At 40.3% G+C, this 20,522-nt stretch overlaps 1 protein-coding gene across 1 annotated transcript; it reads right to left on the reverse strand.

Annotated features, from left to right (window-relative positions):
* Positions 1–5,162: 5,162 nt before the first annotated feature.
* Positions 5,163–17,393, reverse strand: foxo4 (forkhead box O4). Its single transcript, XM_050041589.1, has 3 exons — positions 15,416–17,393; positions 11,245–12,813; positions 5,163–9,995 (listed from the first exon to the last, which is right to left on the reverse strand). The coding sequence occupies exons 1-2, from the start codon at positions 15,854–15,856 to the stop codon at positions 11,275–11,277; spliced, it is 1,980 nt and encodes a 659-aa protein (XP_049897546.1). The 5' UTR covers positions 15,857–17,393; the 3' UTR covers positions 5,163–9,995; positions 11,245–11,274.
* Positions 17,394–20,522: the final 3,129 nt, after the last annotated feature.

Genomic DNA, 20,522 nt, shown 5'->3' on the forward strand with positions numbered 1-20,522 from the left:
CAGAAGTGCTTTTTGATACATTAAACATTGGTTGACAGTAAAATACATGTGATTTATCATAAAGCCAAAACTAGACAGAAGAATGTATAAGGGGAGACACGGCAGATGAATAGGGGAACTTTATTAACTAACAGATATCACCATGAGACTTCCCCAGATGAATACTTACATAAAGGCAAATTTTTTTTTTAACAAGTTTTGTGAAATTTTAGGTTTAAATGTGCAGATGAGGCATTATCTGATTAAATATGCATACATTTGCATATTCATTTCCAGAGTATAAATCTGGAGATTGGATAAAACCAGGTTCAAAATTCTTGTTTCTTTTTGTTGTTGTTGACATATTAGAGTCAAATGTTTTTATAAAAGGAATTTTGGATATCTCTTTCAATCACTCCATAAATCAGAAACTAATGCCAATATTATCTTACCATATTTTAAGGAACAAACGTTTTATAAATCAGGCTCTGAATGAATAAATTCCTCTGTAAAAGCCTTCAGAATATAGATAAGAATAAATCAGGAAAGTTTGGTGTCTGTAAATGATACTGATGAGATATTTTGGCTCAGAATATCCGAGAAAAAAAAAGGCCTTTTAAGATGTGCATTGTAAAATCACATACATTTTTGGTGGAAAATAAGAGATTACAGGTGAACAGAATTAAATCACGGTTGATTACATACACTATACTATTTTTTGTATTCAATAAAGTTCAAAAAGCGAAATCTGAATTAAATAAACACCTAAATGTGTATTTTGGAAGACCAAAATAACCCAAACCCTCAAAATGTCTTCGACTGGGGTGCCTCCCATAACTGGTATTGCCCTCGTAACACATTCAGGAAGGAAAGATAATTTTTTTTCTTTAGTGCAGTTCACGTTTCTTTGCTCAAACTACTTTTTCAAGATGCAGACTGAACTTTGCTATTCCACCTTTATATCATTTAATTATTATTATGTATTTTTTAACCAGCAGTATATTGTACAGTATATTTATATTCGCCGCCATGTAGTTACAGTATTTGTACAACTGGACAACGGCGCTCCCTGGTGGCAGACCTGCAGAACTGAACACAGTCTGACTTAAAGGAAACGTTACTGGTCCCATTTGCCTGAACACCTTTGTCCATTCAGAAGTTCACACACAGGCCTAAACTCCAAGTCGTAATCCCAAATGACTCATTTTGTTTACAAAACACTCCAACACTCAGAAAACATAAAACATATATAATATAAAATATATTGTTTCAATCAATCATTACACAATGGGCAACAAAATACACACTACAGCTATCACTATGAACCAGTTCAACTTTAGATGGTGTTGTGTGCCTTTGCCATTCGTTAATACGTTATAGTATATTTTTCATAAAAGGCAAGCAANTATATATATATATATATATATATATATATATATATATATATATATATATATATTTATATATATATATATATATAATTAAAGAACATTTTCTTCTATCATTTTACGTTAATTTATGTACAGCAGGTTCCCATCAAGTAGTTTGCCTGGACAAGTGACATAAGCATGAGTGCTTTAATATCACTGTGTGGGTGAATACTCGATTCTAATTGGCTGCAGAGTGTCCGTTAAAAACTAATGATGTACACTAAGTAGTTCCGGTGAAACTGTTTGTTCACCGTTCTAAATTAATGCGCGGGTAACATAATAGTATTAGGCTGACTCTAATGTGAGTAATGGACGCATTAAAGCCTCTGTTAACAATTTATTTCCAACACTGAGTCGTCTTCAGTGCCTCATCCTCTGAACACCACAGGAGGGAGCCTGTAACACACACCGCAGGTACCACACTGCTTCTCTGAAACAGCTATCATCTTACACCCCACTCGCCGTTAAACTTGTTACTTCAGGCTGCGGCCGACAGCTTCTCTTCACATAGCGTAAAGGTTGTTCGTGAAAATCTTGCCATTGATTTTGGGGCAATGACATGGCGGGATAGCTAGATAGTCTTGTTGTTAAACATACTGTCAACTTAAATTTACTGTTCGTCATCCGTACGCAACGTAATTGACTTTGAATCGTGCTAGCATAACGTTAGCTTTCTGGCTAATAGCAACTCTCAATAGGGGACTAGAAATATCTCCCGTTGCCACTGTGTCTAAGGTTCGTCCTATTTACTGGAGTAACGTTAGTGAATAACGTTTCTGTTGCATAAGAATCTTATGGGGCGGTAATAATTGTTCCAGGTATTAGTTCAACCCTGGGGAAACCGAGTTATGACTTGTTAAAAACTTTACATTTTTATTGCTATAAGCACAAAAATAGAAATGATTATTCCTACGTTTTATTTCTTTAGTAAGTGACCGTGGTATAAACGGGATAATGCCTTTCAAGGTGTCGTTGATACTTTTTAATGGCCTTCGCGGAGGTACCAGCATTATGTCTTACTTAACTATGCATGTATCACTCCGCCTCACAGGTGTTCTGAATCGTTAATTACGGGGACTGTTGATTAGCCTCGTCCCAACAAACTACTGAAAAAAGGAGCATATTTTCACAAGATTGGAGTTAAATCTAAAATGCTCGACAGAGAAGGACACAGGGAAGTAAAAAAAGCCTGGGTACTTAATGCGAATCTCCAGGTGAGCTCATATGACATTAGAAGATGTAGTTATGTAGGCTACTGTCTGAGCAAATTTAACCCAAAGGCATCACACATATGCTGCCAAAGCAACTGTCAGTAGACTTTTATTTCACAATATATGGAAACACACAGATAAATGTACATGATATAAAGTAGCTGACCTGCAGTTAAGTGTAGATCTGCACAATGTAGCCAGCTATTGTGCATGAATGTCAGTTTGTTGCTAGGTAACAGTCCAGTCCCAGTACAGTTGCGAAACCTTTTGTGTTAGTGGAGCCAAATAAATCAGGGGGACCCATGTGGTGAAAAGCAGGTGTAGGTGCTATATAAATACAGCGAAAGTATCAAAACATGCAGTTCACACAGAAATGCACACAATTCGTATTCAGAAATATGCCTTTAAACAAACCGTCATGATTTCTGTGAATTTGTGATGTCACAAGTATACTATATAGACTGTTTGAAATATAAGCATTCAAAATGGGTCCTTTTGCATTTCTTGTTGCAGTAGTTTCAGTGTATGTGAAGGACATCAGCTGACAGGAAATAAACATGGACACAAGCTGTTGCCTAGCAATGAAATTCCAGTGAAACAGCCTATGAAGATGGACAATATGGAGCATTTCAGACAGAGGGTGATTACAGGTATGTTGAGGCAGACAGTGAGAGAAAAATAATGTGTTTTTTTTAACATTAGCATGTGAACATATAGAAACCAAGATGCAAGTATGAACCTGAAAATGAGTGTAATGTGGGACCTTTAAATAAACAAACAAATCATAATCTGTCCTCACATTTTACTGTAACTTATAAATGGCGCATGCAGAACTGTTGCATAAGGGCGTGTGGCCTCATGCCTGTGACCGAATCACAGCTGTGCCGATATTCAGTACAACAGCACTTCCTCTCATGTGATATTGCGTAATTATGTGCCTCTTTGATCCATGCTTGCAAATATCAACACAGAGGGAGCATCTTTTATAGATAGATAAGAACTGATGCACAGGAGGAGTTTCCCACAGGTGCATTAGGGACTGTTCTTTGCCCGTCAGAGGAGGAGGGGGGTTGGTGTCATTAATTTTTTTTTTTTTTTTTTTAATTGTCCCTCCCTGAAGCAACAAATTTTTTCCTTGAGCCTCCCTGAGGGACTGGCAGAAAATGCATGACTGTCCCTCCACCATTAATTAGATTTTTAAAACTTACCCTCTGATGTTTGAAAGTTAAAAGTTGACAATGAAATTCTGGAGTTGAATAAAGCCTCAGTTTTCACTCTTGGGGTGCACACTGGTTTATTTTTGGCCAAATGAGGCGTAGAATTAAGTGATTTTGATGAAATATCACTATTGTAAGCTCTGATTTGGTTACGTTTTTTTTCTTTTTTCTTTTTTTCCTGACACAAGCGTTTGTCACACATAATGTGTCCAAGGACCATTGGAAGCATGGCAATTTCTATTCTTAATGTTTCTGGCTATGAGAAATGGTGTAAGTTTGGCAATTTTTAAAGAAAACTGAAAAAACAAAGACAAAATACAACCATTTATGTTTGTATGCCCCTCCCCTTAGCCAAAATAATAAACATTGAACATTCCTTAGAGATTCATAATTATGCAAGTAGTTCTAGCTGTGAATAGATGTTTTTATTTTGTTGAACACAGTTAATCCAATAGAGTTTTGGGTCTTTCTGTGAGATCTGTGTTAAAATAAAGTGTGAAGAGTGTGTGATAGAAACGGAAAAAGTGTCAACACATTTGCAAGAGGAGACTGTTGAGCAGTTTGTCTGCCGTGCTAAGAAGGTGATGATGAAGATCAAGTAGATCCCAGTTTCATTAAAGGAGCTATATGTAAGAAATCTTAAGCAAATAGTCATAAAATCCTCCTAATATGTCACAGAGACTAAGGAATAATGTTCATATAACATACTGATCTCACCGACAACAATAGTACAGCCAGAATATTCGCATTTAAAAAACATTTTTGCAGTCCGCAAATCATGTTTATGTTTTGAATTTGTGTTTTGGCCTGTTGCACCACCCACTGCCGTCTACCAGTCACGCAGTCAGAGTAGAGTCTCAGCATCAGTTACAGTTACGATTGAGCTACAGCAACATGGCAAGCAGCATTAGCAGTGTCCCGGTACATAACATTAGCAGCCGGCTCCTCTTCAGCTGTATCCCGGCAGCAGCATTAGCAGTGTCACGGTACATAACATTAGCAGCCGGCTCCTCATGAGCTGTATCCCGGCAGCAGCGTTAGCAGCAGAGAAACCGGACTTGCTCGAACGGTCCACTGGAAAACCGAAGATCAAGGACGCGGTGACGCGGCCCTGCCACGGCAGCCGCCCGTGGGCAAACAAATCAGTCTCCAGTGTGCCGCTGTCCAGCAACCTCGAATCTGTAGGGGAGGGGGGGCGGACACGACTCGCGGCAGTATTTTGAATTTGAGTGCCGTAACCGTTTTGGCCACATTCTTACATACAGCGCCTTTTAAGCATGTATAGTCAGTAGCTCAGTAACTTTGAACCAAAGACTCAGACAAAATGGGTTAAACAGTTTATTGAATTTATTTCTGCTGTTTGGAACTGTTTGTCATCTCAGGCTCACTTTACAATGTGTAATGAAAGAAAAAGACTGAGGTGGTGGTGGGGGGAGAAGAACTATCAACATTAATCAAAAATCATTAACATAATTGGCTTATGCACAACTCATCATTCCCTGTCCACCCCCTTCCTCCCCTCCCCTATGGAAGAAAAACCCTTGCCGAATGCTAAAATACTGTATCAAATGGGGCGATTTTTAAATTGTCAAAACAAACATACAGGGACTAGCTGCTACTTAAAGAAAACAGAAAAAATATGTAGATAATTATTACATAAAGGGGGAGATACAAGGGAAGTAATAACACCACACCTGCCCTTTTTTTAAGGAGGCAACAGTAAACTAGAGACATCAAGCTGACCACCGCTCCTTTTACATGCTGCAGTCCGTCCTTTCAACTGTCATTAACATTTCCAACACCTGGACATTATTAGTTTAGAAAAAACTGGGGGAGTTGTTTCATATTATACAACTTTCTAAAATAATTATGTTATGATTTAAAATAACAAGAAAATCATGCAGTTTGAACAAGCTGGTCTTCGGTTTACAGATCTATTTAATGACCAATTAAGGGGGGGTTATCATATATATATATATATATATATATATGTGTGTGTGTATAACAAGAGAAAAACAAAGAGGGAGAAGGACTGTTGATCGTGTGCTAACTTCTACTATAACACCAAATCAAGATCCTTGTGCTGTATACAGAAAATCCAAAAGGCCCTGATATGCACCCTTTGCATCATGGCGTACTGCAGGATACGTCACATATGACATCTAGCACCATTCAAAAAGTAAAAAAAAACAAAACAAAACAAAAAAAAAAGCATTTGTGGAACAAAAAAGAGAGTGCTTTATACAAATCAGAGGCTAACATATTCACATAGCTACAGTGAAATGATGGATATTAAGAGTTTAAACTGCAGGGATGTTATTTCTGATCACAAAAACATTATCAACAATTAAATACAAACACAAAACACAAAATTTTAAGGGGGAAGATGACGAAATCAATCTCGCTACAGAGTAAAGTCATGCTATAGTGTTTTAAATATTGGCAGTCAAAATAAAATAAAAAACCCCAAGGGATAGGCTAGTACTGATATACATGGCTGGAGAGCTAGAATACATTTCTCTCTAAAAATAAAAAAGGGAAGTCAAATTTGAGGTCAGCTCTTTTTAAGACAGAAACTCCTCCAGGAAAACAAAACAAAGACGTGGTGTGTTGGTTTCCAGTCTGTTGTAACAGAGACAATCTGTAGAATAAATATACGTTTGTTTGCCATTGTCATGTTATCGGATGACGTCTGTGCAGAGTTGTTTTCCTGTTGTTTTTCTTCAGAGCGACCCTGAGAGGTAACGGTTGTATTAGTCTCGTTTTGAGATGAGAATTCGGCAGCGTGTTGAAAAGCAGGACAATAAATGTTTTTCTTTGCCTCGCACCACATTTCAGCGCAGATTTTTTTCTTTTTACTTGGATACACAATTAATGCAGAAAAAAATGAGACAGGTTATCGGGAATTTTAGTTAAAGTGTGTAGGATTTAGTGGCAAGCATGTAGGAGAACTATGGTGGCCAACATGAAAATGCGATTGACCCTATCTAGAGCCGGTGGTTGATTTGTCCGTTCTGGGCTACTGTTAAACAAAATAGAGTGCGCCATGGAAGAGGACCCGCTCCGTATGTAGATGAAGTCCCCAGGAACAGCGCGGGCTTTGAAGCCAAGTTTACATAGTGGCCAAAAGTGGAACTACAACTACAGGGTCAGTCAAGTGATTCCACTGGGCCCAAAGACTTACCCATAGACTTGCATTGGGAACGAGAGGTTTTAAATCAGTGGATGTATTTTTTTGAGTGCCACAACCCCTGCGAAACGACTCGTTTAACTATCACTTCACTACATTTCAACGGTCTAAAAGAGCTACAAGATAAAATCATTTTATCCCCATTAGCGCTAAGCGCTCAGTCAGCCGCTCAGTCATGCTCGGATACCCTATGTCTCTAGTGCGTTTACTCGATGGGCCCGGCAATACAGAAGATTCAGGTAAGTTCATACCGCCAAAATAAGAGCTTTTTTGGCTTCATGTGCCAATGAGCAACTTTAATAAGAATTAACGGGGTCCCGTCTGCAATGCTGTATCCAGGTCTCCTAATACATCCATGATGAAGATATAAATGGCTCATTCTAAGGTACCAAACAACCATTCTTAGTTTCAGGTGATTATTAACTCACAGGGGCACACCACCTACATTAAGGAGTCCAATATGTTATTCCCATGGCCTTGGAAAATTCAATCAATACTTGTGAACATGAGCTACCCCCTCTCTAAGCCAGGGGCAAGAGAAGGAAGTCTCAAACTTGTAATGTCAAGTATTAAGTCTGGAGCTGCTCTATAGACAGTGAATGGGAGACTAATTTTTTGGACCCACACAATATTTTAACTTTTTTTTTTATACCCAATTGAGCATTATTATGTTGTAATGTTCTCAGTTCTGAAACAGAAAATGTACCCATGTACTCAGAACAACTCCCTGGGTGTTCTTGGTGTTGTCTATAACATCTTTCTCAATTCATTGTCTATGAAGCAACTCCAGACTTTACAACCTATGACATCACAAATTTGAGTTATAGCACTCCAGTTTTTTGGATTTGGGAAAGAGTTGTTAATTTTCACTAAGACCACAGAAATGACATGAATGGATTTTGAAAATGGGTGTAGTTGCCCATTAAAGTCTGTGTCCACATTGTGTTTTTCTTTGGCAGAAAAGCCGTGGCAGGGCGCAGGAGAACAGTGGGTTTTGTTTCTATGAAAACAATATCATGACATTAATGGTAGCTAGCACTCAGAGCGGCAACACAAAAAAGCCGGAGTGCTGTAAAAAGGAAAAAAGACACGAGGCATGGAACAACTGAAATGGATGCCAGTGCTGAGAAAAACCAATATGTGGACACAGGCCTTAATGAAAGCATAGTTCTGAATATTATATACAAATTCCACCATTAGATGCCCTTAAACCCTACACACTGGACTTTTAAAATGGTCAAGTATTGATGCATTTTGCCTCACTCGACTCTCAAAGTCAGATTTCATGTTACAGGCATGTTTTGCAAAGCTTATGTACACCGAGATACTGTGTCAGGCCCAAGCGCTCCCTAAATGCCATGCAAATGCAAATATTAGTGTTCCTTTGGTTATGTAAAAAACAAATCTACATGCATCTCATCCTTTACAAAAATAAAAGTATAGAAAATTACCGTTAAAAATGATCTGAGAATGCTTCCTCCAATGTAAAAAAAACCTTGTCATTAGTAATATATTCATATGTATTAATATCTCATTTATTACCTCCATCTAAATTGTATATTAAAACTATAATCAAATATATTCTTTTTTTGTACTTCTCACACTGAGAATTAATTTCTTGAATTAAAATGTGAGAGATTTTTCTCTCATTTTTCTGACATGAAGCACCCTCCTCAACACCCCCTCAACAAAATATCAGGAAAATGTTAAATAACAAAACCCTTCAAGAAGTGATTATTCAAATTTCCTTCAAGATTTCATTTAGTTCTCCTGATAAATCTGCATAGTGTGTCATCGTGTACATGTGCAGTGTACATGTGCAACGTGTAGTTTACATGTTTTTTTTTTTGTTTTGTTTTTTTTGAAAGGATTTAAACTCTTTTTGATGAAATGTAATAACCTAATGTGTCTCCTAGTTTGGGGTCCCTGTGTTGCAGGAACCTAAGTGCTTTGAAAATGCACAGACTCGATGAAAACAGAGAAAGAAGAAATAATCAGGTAGACCATGTGACAGTGGAGGCATACTGCTGTCTAAAACAATATAATACTTGGCCAACCAATCACATGTTGGCAAATAAATTTACCCTTGAATGCCCCGTGTATAAATTCACAAATCACATTTCTTCATTTTGTTAGTTCAACTGCACATCAGGGATTTTAAAAAAAAACAACAAAAAAACACCCTCTAACAGACATCTACCATAACACACTGGATTGAAGTCAAAATGCCAAACTGCAAATACAGACCCTCTTAACTGTTGAATCACCAAATTTCATTGGAGGAAAAAAAAAGCATCTGCTTTTCTCTAAAGTGAGAAATTTAAATCGTACAAATAATCTTAGTCCACAAATGGGCGAGATGTGTAGCCAAACATTTTATACCTCCAGTCATCCAGTCTTGTATCTTCCACCTGTTCACAACACAATCCGACTCCTGTGATGAAACCTTTCCACGGTGCAGCAGCGTGACTGCACTTCAAACAGCATTTGGTCTGGCAGTTCATGCAAGTGTCAATGGAAAACTGGCCATTTCTCCAAAAAAACGCACAGTCCATTGAGTCTTCAATACCAAAGCCATCGTGTACCGTATCCACCCTAAAGCTATTATGGTGTAACATAACTGAAATACAGACTCCCAGCTGAGGGGAGTTAATGATTTGTCTTTTCACTCCTAAAAACATCATGTCACACGTCTTTTAAAAATCATCAGTTCGGATTAGAAGAAAAAAAAAAAAACGGCTAGCAGCCAAGTGTTATTTTTTAAAAAAAGGGAGAAATATTGTGCATAGTAGCCTGAATCTCCTCTCTGTCCCCCGCATGTCTTCTTGGCACATGACATGGCTGAGGTCTGGTCTTTTAAGTCCGAGAGAAGTGTTGTGTTTGAAAATACTATCTTCAGCCAGCAGGGAGGAGGAATGCACCAGTCGTTTTGTTGTTTTGTGAGGTTATCCTGATTGGAAATCAGTTCCTGCAAGACAAGACCATAAAACGGTCACTTGTGTAATAATAAATGATAAATGTAATAATTAGGAAATACAAATTATGTGAAGAGATGTACTAAAAGTCATCTACTGACTGAATCACTGTAAATCAAATCTTAAAAATGAGTTGATCAGCAGAAAACTAATTTGCAACAGTTTTGATTATCTGCATACAGATTTACATCTCATTTTCACATAGCTCTTTGTGCTTATGCGAGTCAACCGGAAGTCTATTCATTCCTTTTAAAATGGTCAAGTATTGATGCAGTTTGCCTAACTTGACTCTCAGTCCAATTTCATGTTACAGGCGTCTTTAGCAAAGCTTATGTCGCTTTATGTCAGGCCCAAGCGCTCTCTAAATGCCATGCAAATGCAAATATTAGTTTTCTTTGGTTATGTAGAAAAACATATCTATGTGCATCTCATCCTTTTCAAAAATAAAAGTATAAAAAAATAGTGTTTGTTAAAACTCCGCCTTCCGTTTATTTTGCTCTGTAATTTGCCTCGAATATGTTGAAGAAAAAAAACTTTTTCAGCAGATTTCTGACAGACTGTATGCACTGTTTTCCAGGAAATTGGCATGAAAAATTAGCTAACAGATTGGTGAATGTAAAACAGCTCTATAAGTTAAAAGTTTGACAGCATTGTTAGTTGTGTAACTAATAGAGTGCATGCATGGTGGATCATTTGTGTTTTAACAAAATATTACACAAAACTGGCCACACAACCGCAGGCCAACCTTTCACTTATTTGTTGCCATGGTATCATTGGTCCTGTTTTTGTCTCTGTACTGCGCGATGCCTATATTCCACAAGACTGGATGACAAATAACACTCAAAATTAACTTTTCTTAATATCTGCGGTGGCATCTCCATCTATCCATAAAGAGATGCATTTCCCTGCATTCAACACTGGGGGCGCACTACGTAAACGACACGGAAATACGGAAACAAAACTGTGGAAATGAGGTGTAAGTGCTGCAACTACAAACAATTATTTTCAGCATCAACTTTTTCTTGGTCTAGAAAATGTCAGAAAACTGAAATGCTCAACATTTCTTTTCAAATGTCTTGTTTTGTCTGACAAATAGTCCAAATTGAAAATATATTTAGTTTATAATGCTATAAGACGGAGAAAACAAGCAAATCCTCATTTGAGATTAAACACAGCTCCATCAACTGTCAAAGTAACTGTTAGTTGCACCCTGATGGTCTGAAAGAGGAGAGATCAGTGTACCTGGCTAACTCCATGTGGTCAGCTAAGAGATTAGCTGGGCACCCAGCTGTGAGCGGAGCCCTGTGTAGTGGCCGGTCCGGCGTAGCCTTGGCCTCCAGGCAGTATGGGGTCAAAGTTGAAGTCGATGCCATCTCCGTCCATGAGGTCACTGTTGATGATGTAGTCCACATCACAATCCAGGTTTTCGGTGAACATGTCAATGTCCAAGTCTGTGGGCAGTCGGTCTTGACCGGGCGGGAAACAGGACGCTGCTCCGAAGTGACTCATCCCCTGCAAGCTCACACCAGGATTGGCTGAGGTGACAGGCCCTCCATGATGAGAGCCCACCGCTGGCACCGTGGCATGCTGGGCTTTGAGGGCAGACAGCTGTGATGGGTCCTGAGACATACCTGAGAGGATCATCCCCAGCCCCATCTGAGAGTGATGCTGGTGTTGTTGCTGTGGTTGTTGTTGATGCTGCTGCTGGTGCGGCGGCTGCTGCTGCTGCTGGTGGTGGTGAAGGTGACGCTGCTGCATCTGAGCCTGCAGCGCCATGGGGGCCACTGTGTTCGGTTCCAGCCCTTTACCCAACAGCAGCTGGTTGGGTTTGGACCTCACACTTACTACTGGTGTGCCAAGGCCCATCAGGCCCACTCCTCCAGGACTGGGCATGAGGGGATCCACCTGGGTCATTAGGACATCACTGGGCGGAGGGGAGTCAGAGGTGAGCAGTGCCTCCAGGCTGGAAGGCACGTGGGTGCTGTAATGGCCGCCCCCACGAGAGCTGGGGGTGGGTATGGGGTTGAAAAGGGAGTTGCTGAAGGTTGTTGGCTCTTTGCTACTCGGTCCACACTGAGAGACGGAGGCCTGGGTCCCGGTGTGGGTGGGGGCCTGTGGGAGGCTGGATGGCTGCAGCTGATGGGGGAAGGAGGAGAAGCTGGAACCACGAGGCAGCAGGGTGGAGGCGGAGGGCAGTGGAGTGGGAGGTGCTGGTGGGGCTGTGCTGGGACTGGCCCCTCCCTGCTGCCCAGTCATCAATGTGAGGCCGTCGATCAGATCCAGCTCCTCCATGAGGGTCTCTGTGAGGGTGGGGGTCAAGCTGCTGGCGGTGTATCTTCCCAACAGTCCGTCCTCAGGCAGGTTATCGTCGTCCTCCTGTCCAGGAGCAATGGGGGACAGACGTCCACTCAGGGTGCTGGCGTTAGAGCCTGTGCGTGAGCGGAAGGTGGTCCACATGTCAGCGTCATCCAGGCTGCCGCGAGATGAGGGGCTGCTGCTGTTGACACCCCATTTGGGAAACTGCTGGGACGAATTAGGGCTGTCTGCGCCCGCTGAACCTGTGCTGCCGTCGCCCTGCACCCCTCCAGCACCACCCAGGCCAGCTGCTCCCGCCTGCTTCTTGGTCTGCTTGGCCCTCATGCGGCTCTTCAGCAGTTTGCTGCTGTTGTCCATGGAGGCGGCCCGGCGGCGAGGAGCCTTCCCAGTCTTACCTCCCTCAGGGTTAAGCATCCACCAGGAACTCTTACCTGTCGATTCATTGTGTACCCTCAAGAACTTGTTGTGGAGTGATAAATTGTGGCGAATTGAATTCTGAAACAGGAGAAAAAGAAACAGGGAAATTACATGAGATGGGAGGTTTTTCAAATTAAGAGTCGGCTTCTTTCATTTAACACTGTTCAATTTGCAATTATAACTATTGGTGTATATACTTAAGCCCTGCCAATGTTTAAATTATCCTATTATTAAATCATCTTATTCACTATCCAACTCAATTCAGTTTAAATAAACTGTCTTGCCTTGTTTCATTATTTCATCGAGAATTACCGGCTTGCAGCTGTACGCCTCCGCGAACCACTCAAGTTGCAGTTACAGTTTTCTTTTATGTCTGTCTAGACTCACAAGTAGCCATGACAGTCGACAATGCTTCAAATATGGATGTTGCTGCAAAGATGCTACATATCCTTAAATGTGGAGGCTTCACACACATCTTCCCTCTGGCAGCACAGAAGATCTGTACAGTCAGCACAGCTTCAAGGTGGACACCCAAGATTATAGTCTCCAATTCAGTATCTGACCAAACGTCTCCCCCTCTGTTCCTGAGATATGACATTGAGTAATGGCCAGAAAAGTGTCACAGTGAAGTTGACCTTTGACCTTATGGATATAGAAAGTTATCACTTCATCATTTTATTCTATTAGACATTGTATAAAATGTTATGTCATAAATAGCGTATGAATTCTTAAATAAATGCCAAAAACATGTTTTTTGAGGTCACAGTGACCACCAAAATCTAATCACTTCATCGCTGAGTCTAAGTGGAAGTTTGTGCAAAATTGCAGAAATTCCCTCAAGGCATTAATGAGGTATTGTGTTAACGAGAACAGGCCAAACAGGCGGACATGGACAGATGGACAACCCGAAAACATAATGCCTCCTACCACCGCTACTGTTGGCATAAACTAAAATTACTGCCCTGCGATTGTATGCCTCCATGCACCAATCAAGTTTCTCTTACAGTTTACACCCATGTCTGTAAAAACAAGGATGCTTCACACACATCGTCCCTCCAGCAGCACAGGAGAGCTGTACAATCGGCACAGTTACAAGGTGGACACCCAAGATTAGTGTCACCAATTCAGTATCAGACCAAATGTTTCTCCTTCTGTTCCTGAGATATGACATTGGATAATGGCCAGAAAAGTGTTTAATGCAGATCGTTATGATGTCACAGTGAAGTTGACCTTTGACCTTTTGGATATAAAATGTCATCCCTTAATTGTTATATCCTATTAGACATTTGTCGGAAAAAGCCGTAATTAACGTATGAATTCTTAAATTATACAAAAAAAAATTTGTGAATTCACACTGACTTTAACCCTTGACCTTCAACTCCCAAATTTTAATCAGTTTAATCTTCAGTCCAAATGGACGTTTATGTCAAATTTGAAGAAAGTACTCTTGACATATAGTCACAAGAATTAAACGAATGCAAGGTCACACTGGCTTTGACTTTTGACCACCAAAATCAGTTCATTGTTGTGTCCAAGTGAACATTTGTGCCAAATTTGAAGAAATTCCCTTAAGGCGTTCGTGAGATATCGTGCTCACAAGAATGAGACAGATGTAAGGCCACACTGAACTTGACTTTTGACCTATGACCACCAAAATCTTATGAGTTCATCGTTGAGCCTAAGTGAACATGTAAAATTTGAAAAAATTCCCTCAAGGTGTTCTTGAGATATCGGGTTTACAAGAATGGGATGGACGTGTGTTATAGTAGTTATTTCTTTGTTTCGAAGGGTTGCAAGCCAAAACGGGTTGGGAACCACTGGTCTGAACTACAACAGTACTTACGAAGTCAGAGTTATCTCAGGTTGGTATACTTAAAAACTTTTTTGTTCCACAAAAGGAAATTATGTTTGCAGTAAGGCGGAAAAAAGACATGAAGATTTAAATACATAAACACACACACACACACACACACACACACACACAAAATACAATAAGCCAACTGAAAACAGATTAAGAATGATAACGATGAATCGACAACTGATTAATTTAATTAATTTAAAACTTAATCGATCAAATAAAGATCTCATTCAGTTATAAAAACAATGTGTAGTCCCCTATTGTGTTAGCTACGTTTATTTTGAAAGCATGTTTTAATGACTAGCAGTAGCAAACAAAGGGCGCATTATCACTACTTTATGATAAGGTGGCCATCATGGGGTCTGGAAGAAAAGCGCAGCGGTGACACATGTTTCATAGAGTATGCAATGCTGTCAGAGAATATGCAGTATGTTGCTGGGAGTTTTGATTGAGGAAAGAAAAAACACATTTGGTATTGTTTAGTACGAGCAAAGTTTTTTTTAAAATCAATTAATTGATTAATTGATAGTTAATGCTACCTGTGATCGATTAAGTGCTTACAATTTTCAACCCTAAGACAGATAAATACTGCTAGTAGAGTACATAAATTAATATAAATATACGATGTAAAGGAACAGTAAGACATGTCTCCATCATCTAGTCAAATATGAAAAACATCAATTAAGGGAGGCCATCTGCAAACCAGTACTTGTGTGTGATGTAACATTAATTGCAAAGCTATAAATCTATGGCTTAAAGTAAAACATTGGAGTCCACCTTGTAAAATGATGCAGTGAAGATGTGCGCCACCCTCATACTCACCTTCCAGCCGGCTGAGCTGTTGCTGTCTCCTTTGTCTCTGAAGTAAGGCACTGTTTTCACCATCCACTCATAGATCTGAGCCAGGGTCAGCCTCTTCTCAGGTGAATTCTCGATGGCCTGACTAATCAGATCAGCGTAGCTCTGGTTCCCCCACGCGTTGCGCCGGGATGATCCTTTGCGGGGCGTCGCGGCGGCTCCGCCCACGCCAGCCACGGCCCCTCCCTCGGCCGCTGCTGCCGCCTTCTCCGGCTCGGACGTGATTTGCTGTGGCTCGGGTTTGTCCTCGTCGGCGGGCGGGGTCCCAGCGGCGGACTCAGAGCCATCCGCCCCCTCCGGTTTGACAACCGAGATGTCGGGTCTTGGCAGCGGCCACGTGCAGGAGCGGGGTCTGCTCTGTGGCTCGAAATCTGGGTCAATCGGGGGCACCGACGACTCCTCCATGGCGGTCCTCTGAACTTCCTCTCAACAAAAAAGATGGGACCACTTAAAGCATCTACCTTTAAAAATTGAAGTTTCAGGGGATGATGCGTTAAAAAACTTCCTGACACAAAAACAATATGCCTCAGCCCCTGCGGGGGTGTAAACAGAGGGGCCTGCAGAGGAGACGTAATAATCTGGACACACCAATAGCCTCGGTTAATCCTCAGATTGGAGATTAGGGAACCCAAATAATCTCCTTAATAGTAACTATCATAAACCTTCCGATTTATAAAGAATGAAGAAGGGCTGGGATGAGAGTCCCTTTGTTTGAATGAAATAAAAACAAAAGTGGCAGAGCGGCAATGAGCACCAAAACATCTGGATCTACAGAGGTTTGGGCTCACCTGAAAATGAACACCAAAATATTAAAGGTATATGGATACAAGATAATGCCATTCCTGTTAATAAACAATTTAAATATGTGTCAGTTGGTAATGTTGTAAAAAGAATACTTTATACTTTGTCAAACTAATATTTTAAGAGTAGATCAAAATGGATTATTTCGTGCCAAATTTGTATAATGGTGCATATATTTTCTCATTCAACCGTAGGATTATTACTGCAAAGCTATGAAGAGTACAAACAGGGATTAGCTGGCTACTGTTACAAAGGATCCTCTCAGGAGAGCCCCTGTCTGTCTCCACTTGTAAACAACGTGATGTCTGGACTCTCCACAAGCCAAATACAAACTCAACACAAACTTTAAAAAAATATGCAAAGTCACAAATCGGTCCGGTACATCAAAGTCAAGTGAAAAAACATAGACCGGCCGATTATCCCAGCAATGGTTGTGTTAGCCAACTGCCAAAAAGTGTAAAAACCAGTAAAGAGACTGGCCGCCGTCTCTTTGGCCTGTATGTTAAAGCCGCTGTAATTTAACAACCAAAGAAATGTCGACTGAGGGAAGAGGAAATGGGAGAGCAGATTTTGATGGCGGTTTAGTAGTGTTTTTGAAAGATAGTAAAAATGGGAAAATGAGAGAAATGTCCGTAGGAAAAGTCCGTGCTTCAGGTCTGCATGATCCACCACATTGCGGCCAGGCGCATGTCACCATCTGCCATGTTTCTCCATACTCCTGCCGCGGCACACGATGCTCGAAGAAGCGGTTATAAAACCCTCTCGACCGAGGCCCGGAGCTCCGCCGATCTTCGCCCCGCGGTCTCGGTGAACGAACTACAAAGCGAATTCCCGGCTGTTGGGTGAAGTTGGGTCGCCTCGGAAGTCTGTCGGCTCCCACTCGCCTCACTTTGAAAACAGCACGATAGCCACCGTAACGTTAGCTGGTTAAGCTCCTGCTACTCCAGAGTTTACAATCCGTGGAAAACTCCGCGAAAAGCCCCCGATAACTTCCTCCAAGTGACCGCTTTTCATCAGCGATGAGTTTTGTAACACTTCCAGTCGCTGTGGCTGTCCAAATATTCACTCCTTCTGTATCTTTTTGACTTGTTTTGTTTTGTTTTGACTCGAGGCGAAGACTCCCTTCTGACGTCTGTTTACCACTGTCAGGCAACGCGATGTGCGCCTGCGCGAAGTGGATTTCTGGGAAACTGAGTCATTCATGTGACAGCACAAGCGTAAACAGCCGCTAAGGGAGGCAACATGTACCTGGCCTTGATAGTGCGTTATGTAACAGTTTCTCAAAGTGTGCTAAGTCTCAGGTACACTTAATGCAGTTGAGCTATTACAGGTAATTAGAGTACTGATGCTACTAATTGACTAATACAACTGAAACTACAAAACAACATATTAAATAATAATGAAATATAAATAAAATATATAATAATGAGAATAATGTGTGGCTGGATTAATGTGGTAATGTCAACGACAGCTGTTGGCCTCCTATCGAACCCCCTTCTAGTGTCACAATACCAAAATCTTTGTTTCGGTACCCATACCAATATGAATTTCGATACTTTTCAGTACTTTTCCTAAGGAAAAGTCCTTTTGGCTACAAACCTTTAGAACAATAAATAGTAGGGGTGTAACGGTACCAAAAAATCATGGTTCTGTAAGTACCTCGGTACAGACGTCACGGTTTGGTTGCTCAAATGTTTCACCAAGTTGGTGTTGTCTCCCTTTGCGAGGCAGACTTTCTCTTGTCTTTTTTCACGTGCACCAGCTGCGAATGTTGATACAGGTGTTGTCATACACACCACTTGTGCAATCTGTGCTCCAATAGGAACAAGAAATGCGTTTGTGTGCATAAATGAGTAAAATAAATTAACTAAATTAATGAATTGAATCAATTTCAAAGTAAGTACCGGTATTTTCCAAATGCAGTATAGTACCGTTTGGAATACTCTAGTACCACAGTACTATTTAAGTACCGGCATACCGTGTAACACTACCCCCTTCCGTCACAAAAAATAACCTTGTGCATTGTGTAAGTACCCTCTCCTCTATGCACTGTCCACACTTCAGACAATAAAATAGTCTAGAGACCCCAGCTTCAGAAACCAACCCCATATTCCTATGTCTATATGACCTGGTTTTCATTTAGCCTTTAGTAATTTAATTAGCCCATTAGCATGGCTGTATTTAGGAACATGCACCATGTGAGCTGTATAATAACTAAAATAATAACCACTACTACTACTTTTGACACAGGGCTCTAAAAGACAGACAAAAGATTGGTAAATAATGCAATGGATGTACCTTAGTGCTACAGATTATTAAAAAAATACAATTAATTAAATTATGTGCGGTCAGAATGTGTGGACAGTTAAAATATTCCACACCCAGAAAACACAGATTACCAGAACCATCCAGAAACATGGATAAAGCGGCAGCCAACAATGAAAGAAGATGCAAAAAGGACTGCAGTGCACAAGTTAAAAGAACTGATGGTATCACATTTTACTGGAGTTGTTCCTTGTATAATTCCATGCGACGAATAAATCATTGAATTGAATTTAACTGAATTTGTGCACTGTATTTTAGCCCTTTTTTGCATCTTCTGGATCTGGTTATCCATAGTTTCTGGTTGTTAAATGATTTACCTGACCACACATCCCAACCTCAACAAGACGGCAGCATGGTCGCTCCTTCTGAACACGCCCAGCAACTCTGAACGATGTATAGCAGTAATCCACCGCAGTAACTGGACAGCACCTCACATTCCCACTGTCACACCAGTCTTTATTCACTGTAAAGCACACTCCTCCCCTCCTTCTCTCGCCAGCATCCTTATGTTCCATCAGATTGGCAAATAGAAAAAGACCCTCCTGGTTGAATGGCGCTGTCCAGGATTTAGCCAAGTTGCGGTGAATCAAAGGATATTACAGCTCCTGATATCCTGTTGGAAACTGATGCGGCACAGAGGTCATCCAGTTTATTTCCAATGCCTGTACAGTGGCTAGCAGGATGCTTGTTCAGCTGGTGGCCATTGTTCTCCATCTTTTCCTTGATGCTTACTAATGTTCAGATTTGAAAACCCCGACCTTGCTAGCTAGCAGAAGTCAGCAGAAGGAGAGTTCACTGACTGATGAGTTGATTTTCTCAACAGAATGAGTGACTCTCAGCCACATGCCACCACCGTCCAAGCCAACCACAAAAAGCACCACCAACACTTGTGAAATAGACATAAGAGCCTAAATTAGGCCCAAGTTGGGCACAAATTTAGCAGAGCTGACAGAGAGGCAACCCCAAGCATACATGCCTACGTTACTACTATTATACTATTACAAATGTAGTCATTATCACAAATAAACTTAACAATTTACCATTATTAATATTACTATCAGTTCTAGTGTAATGGTGTGCTGCAGTTCTACGTGTGCTTTGTCCAAGTGGTGTTGTTGTGCCCCAGCAGAACACAGTCTACAGTGTAGATGCTGCAGGCATATGTCTTAACTACCAGATACTCTGTGGTGAATGACTTTTGTCTTATCTCTATTTTAAATCCAAGTGGGAGATATATCTTAGTTTTACAGTCAGTCATGTGTGTTAAACATTTGCATGGTTTCTTTTTTAGTGTGAATGTAAGTCTGCTGCCTAAATGAGAGGTTCTCAACTTCTTTTTCAGCCAAGGAACGCTTATAAGATAAACTTTTGGAATAATTTGACAGCCTATTTTTTTTTTTTTTTTTTTAACATATCTTTAATCTTAGTTATAGTGTCTGAGTCACTGGCCTCGTTTAAGTCTCTTCTAAAAACATATTTCTATCATAAAGCATATCCTGACTTTATCTTAGCTGTCTGTCTATTTTATTGCGATCTTACTGACTTAAATGACCTTTCATTATCTTGATTTTAACTTTGGCCTTAATTTATCTTTTACTAGATGACATTTTATGACATGTTATTTGTTTTACTCTTCTTGTGTTTTAATTGTTTAGTTTTATTGTACAGCACTTTGTAACTGTGTTTTGAAAGATGCTATATAAATAAAGTTTATTATTATTATTATTATTATTATTTGGAAGAAAAACCCAAGAAAAAAGTATTAGAAAGACATTAGACGTGTTTTAAAAAATATTTTCACTGCCTCAACTCAGAATACTCAAAAATTCAATTAGCTGCAAAATATTCAAGGCATATCAAGAAAAAGGGCATATTTGAAGTGCATTTCTAAAGACGCATCAAGAAAAATTGTTTCTTTGTTAGTGCATACATAGGCCAAATAAAA

Source organism: Epinephelus moara, chromosome 4 (assembly GCF_006386435.1).
Source record: "Epinephelus moara isolate mb chromosome 4, YSFRI_EMoa_1.0, whole genome shotgun sequence".
Lineage (NCBI taxonomy): Eukaryota > Metazoa > Chordata > Actinopteri > Perciformes > Serranidae > Epinephelus > Epinephelus moara.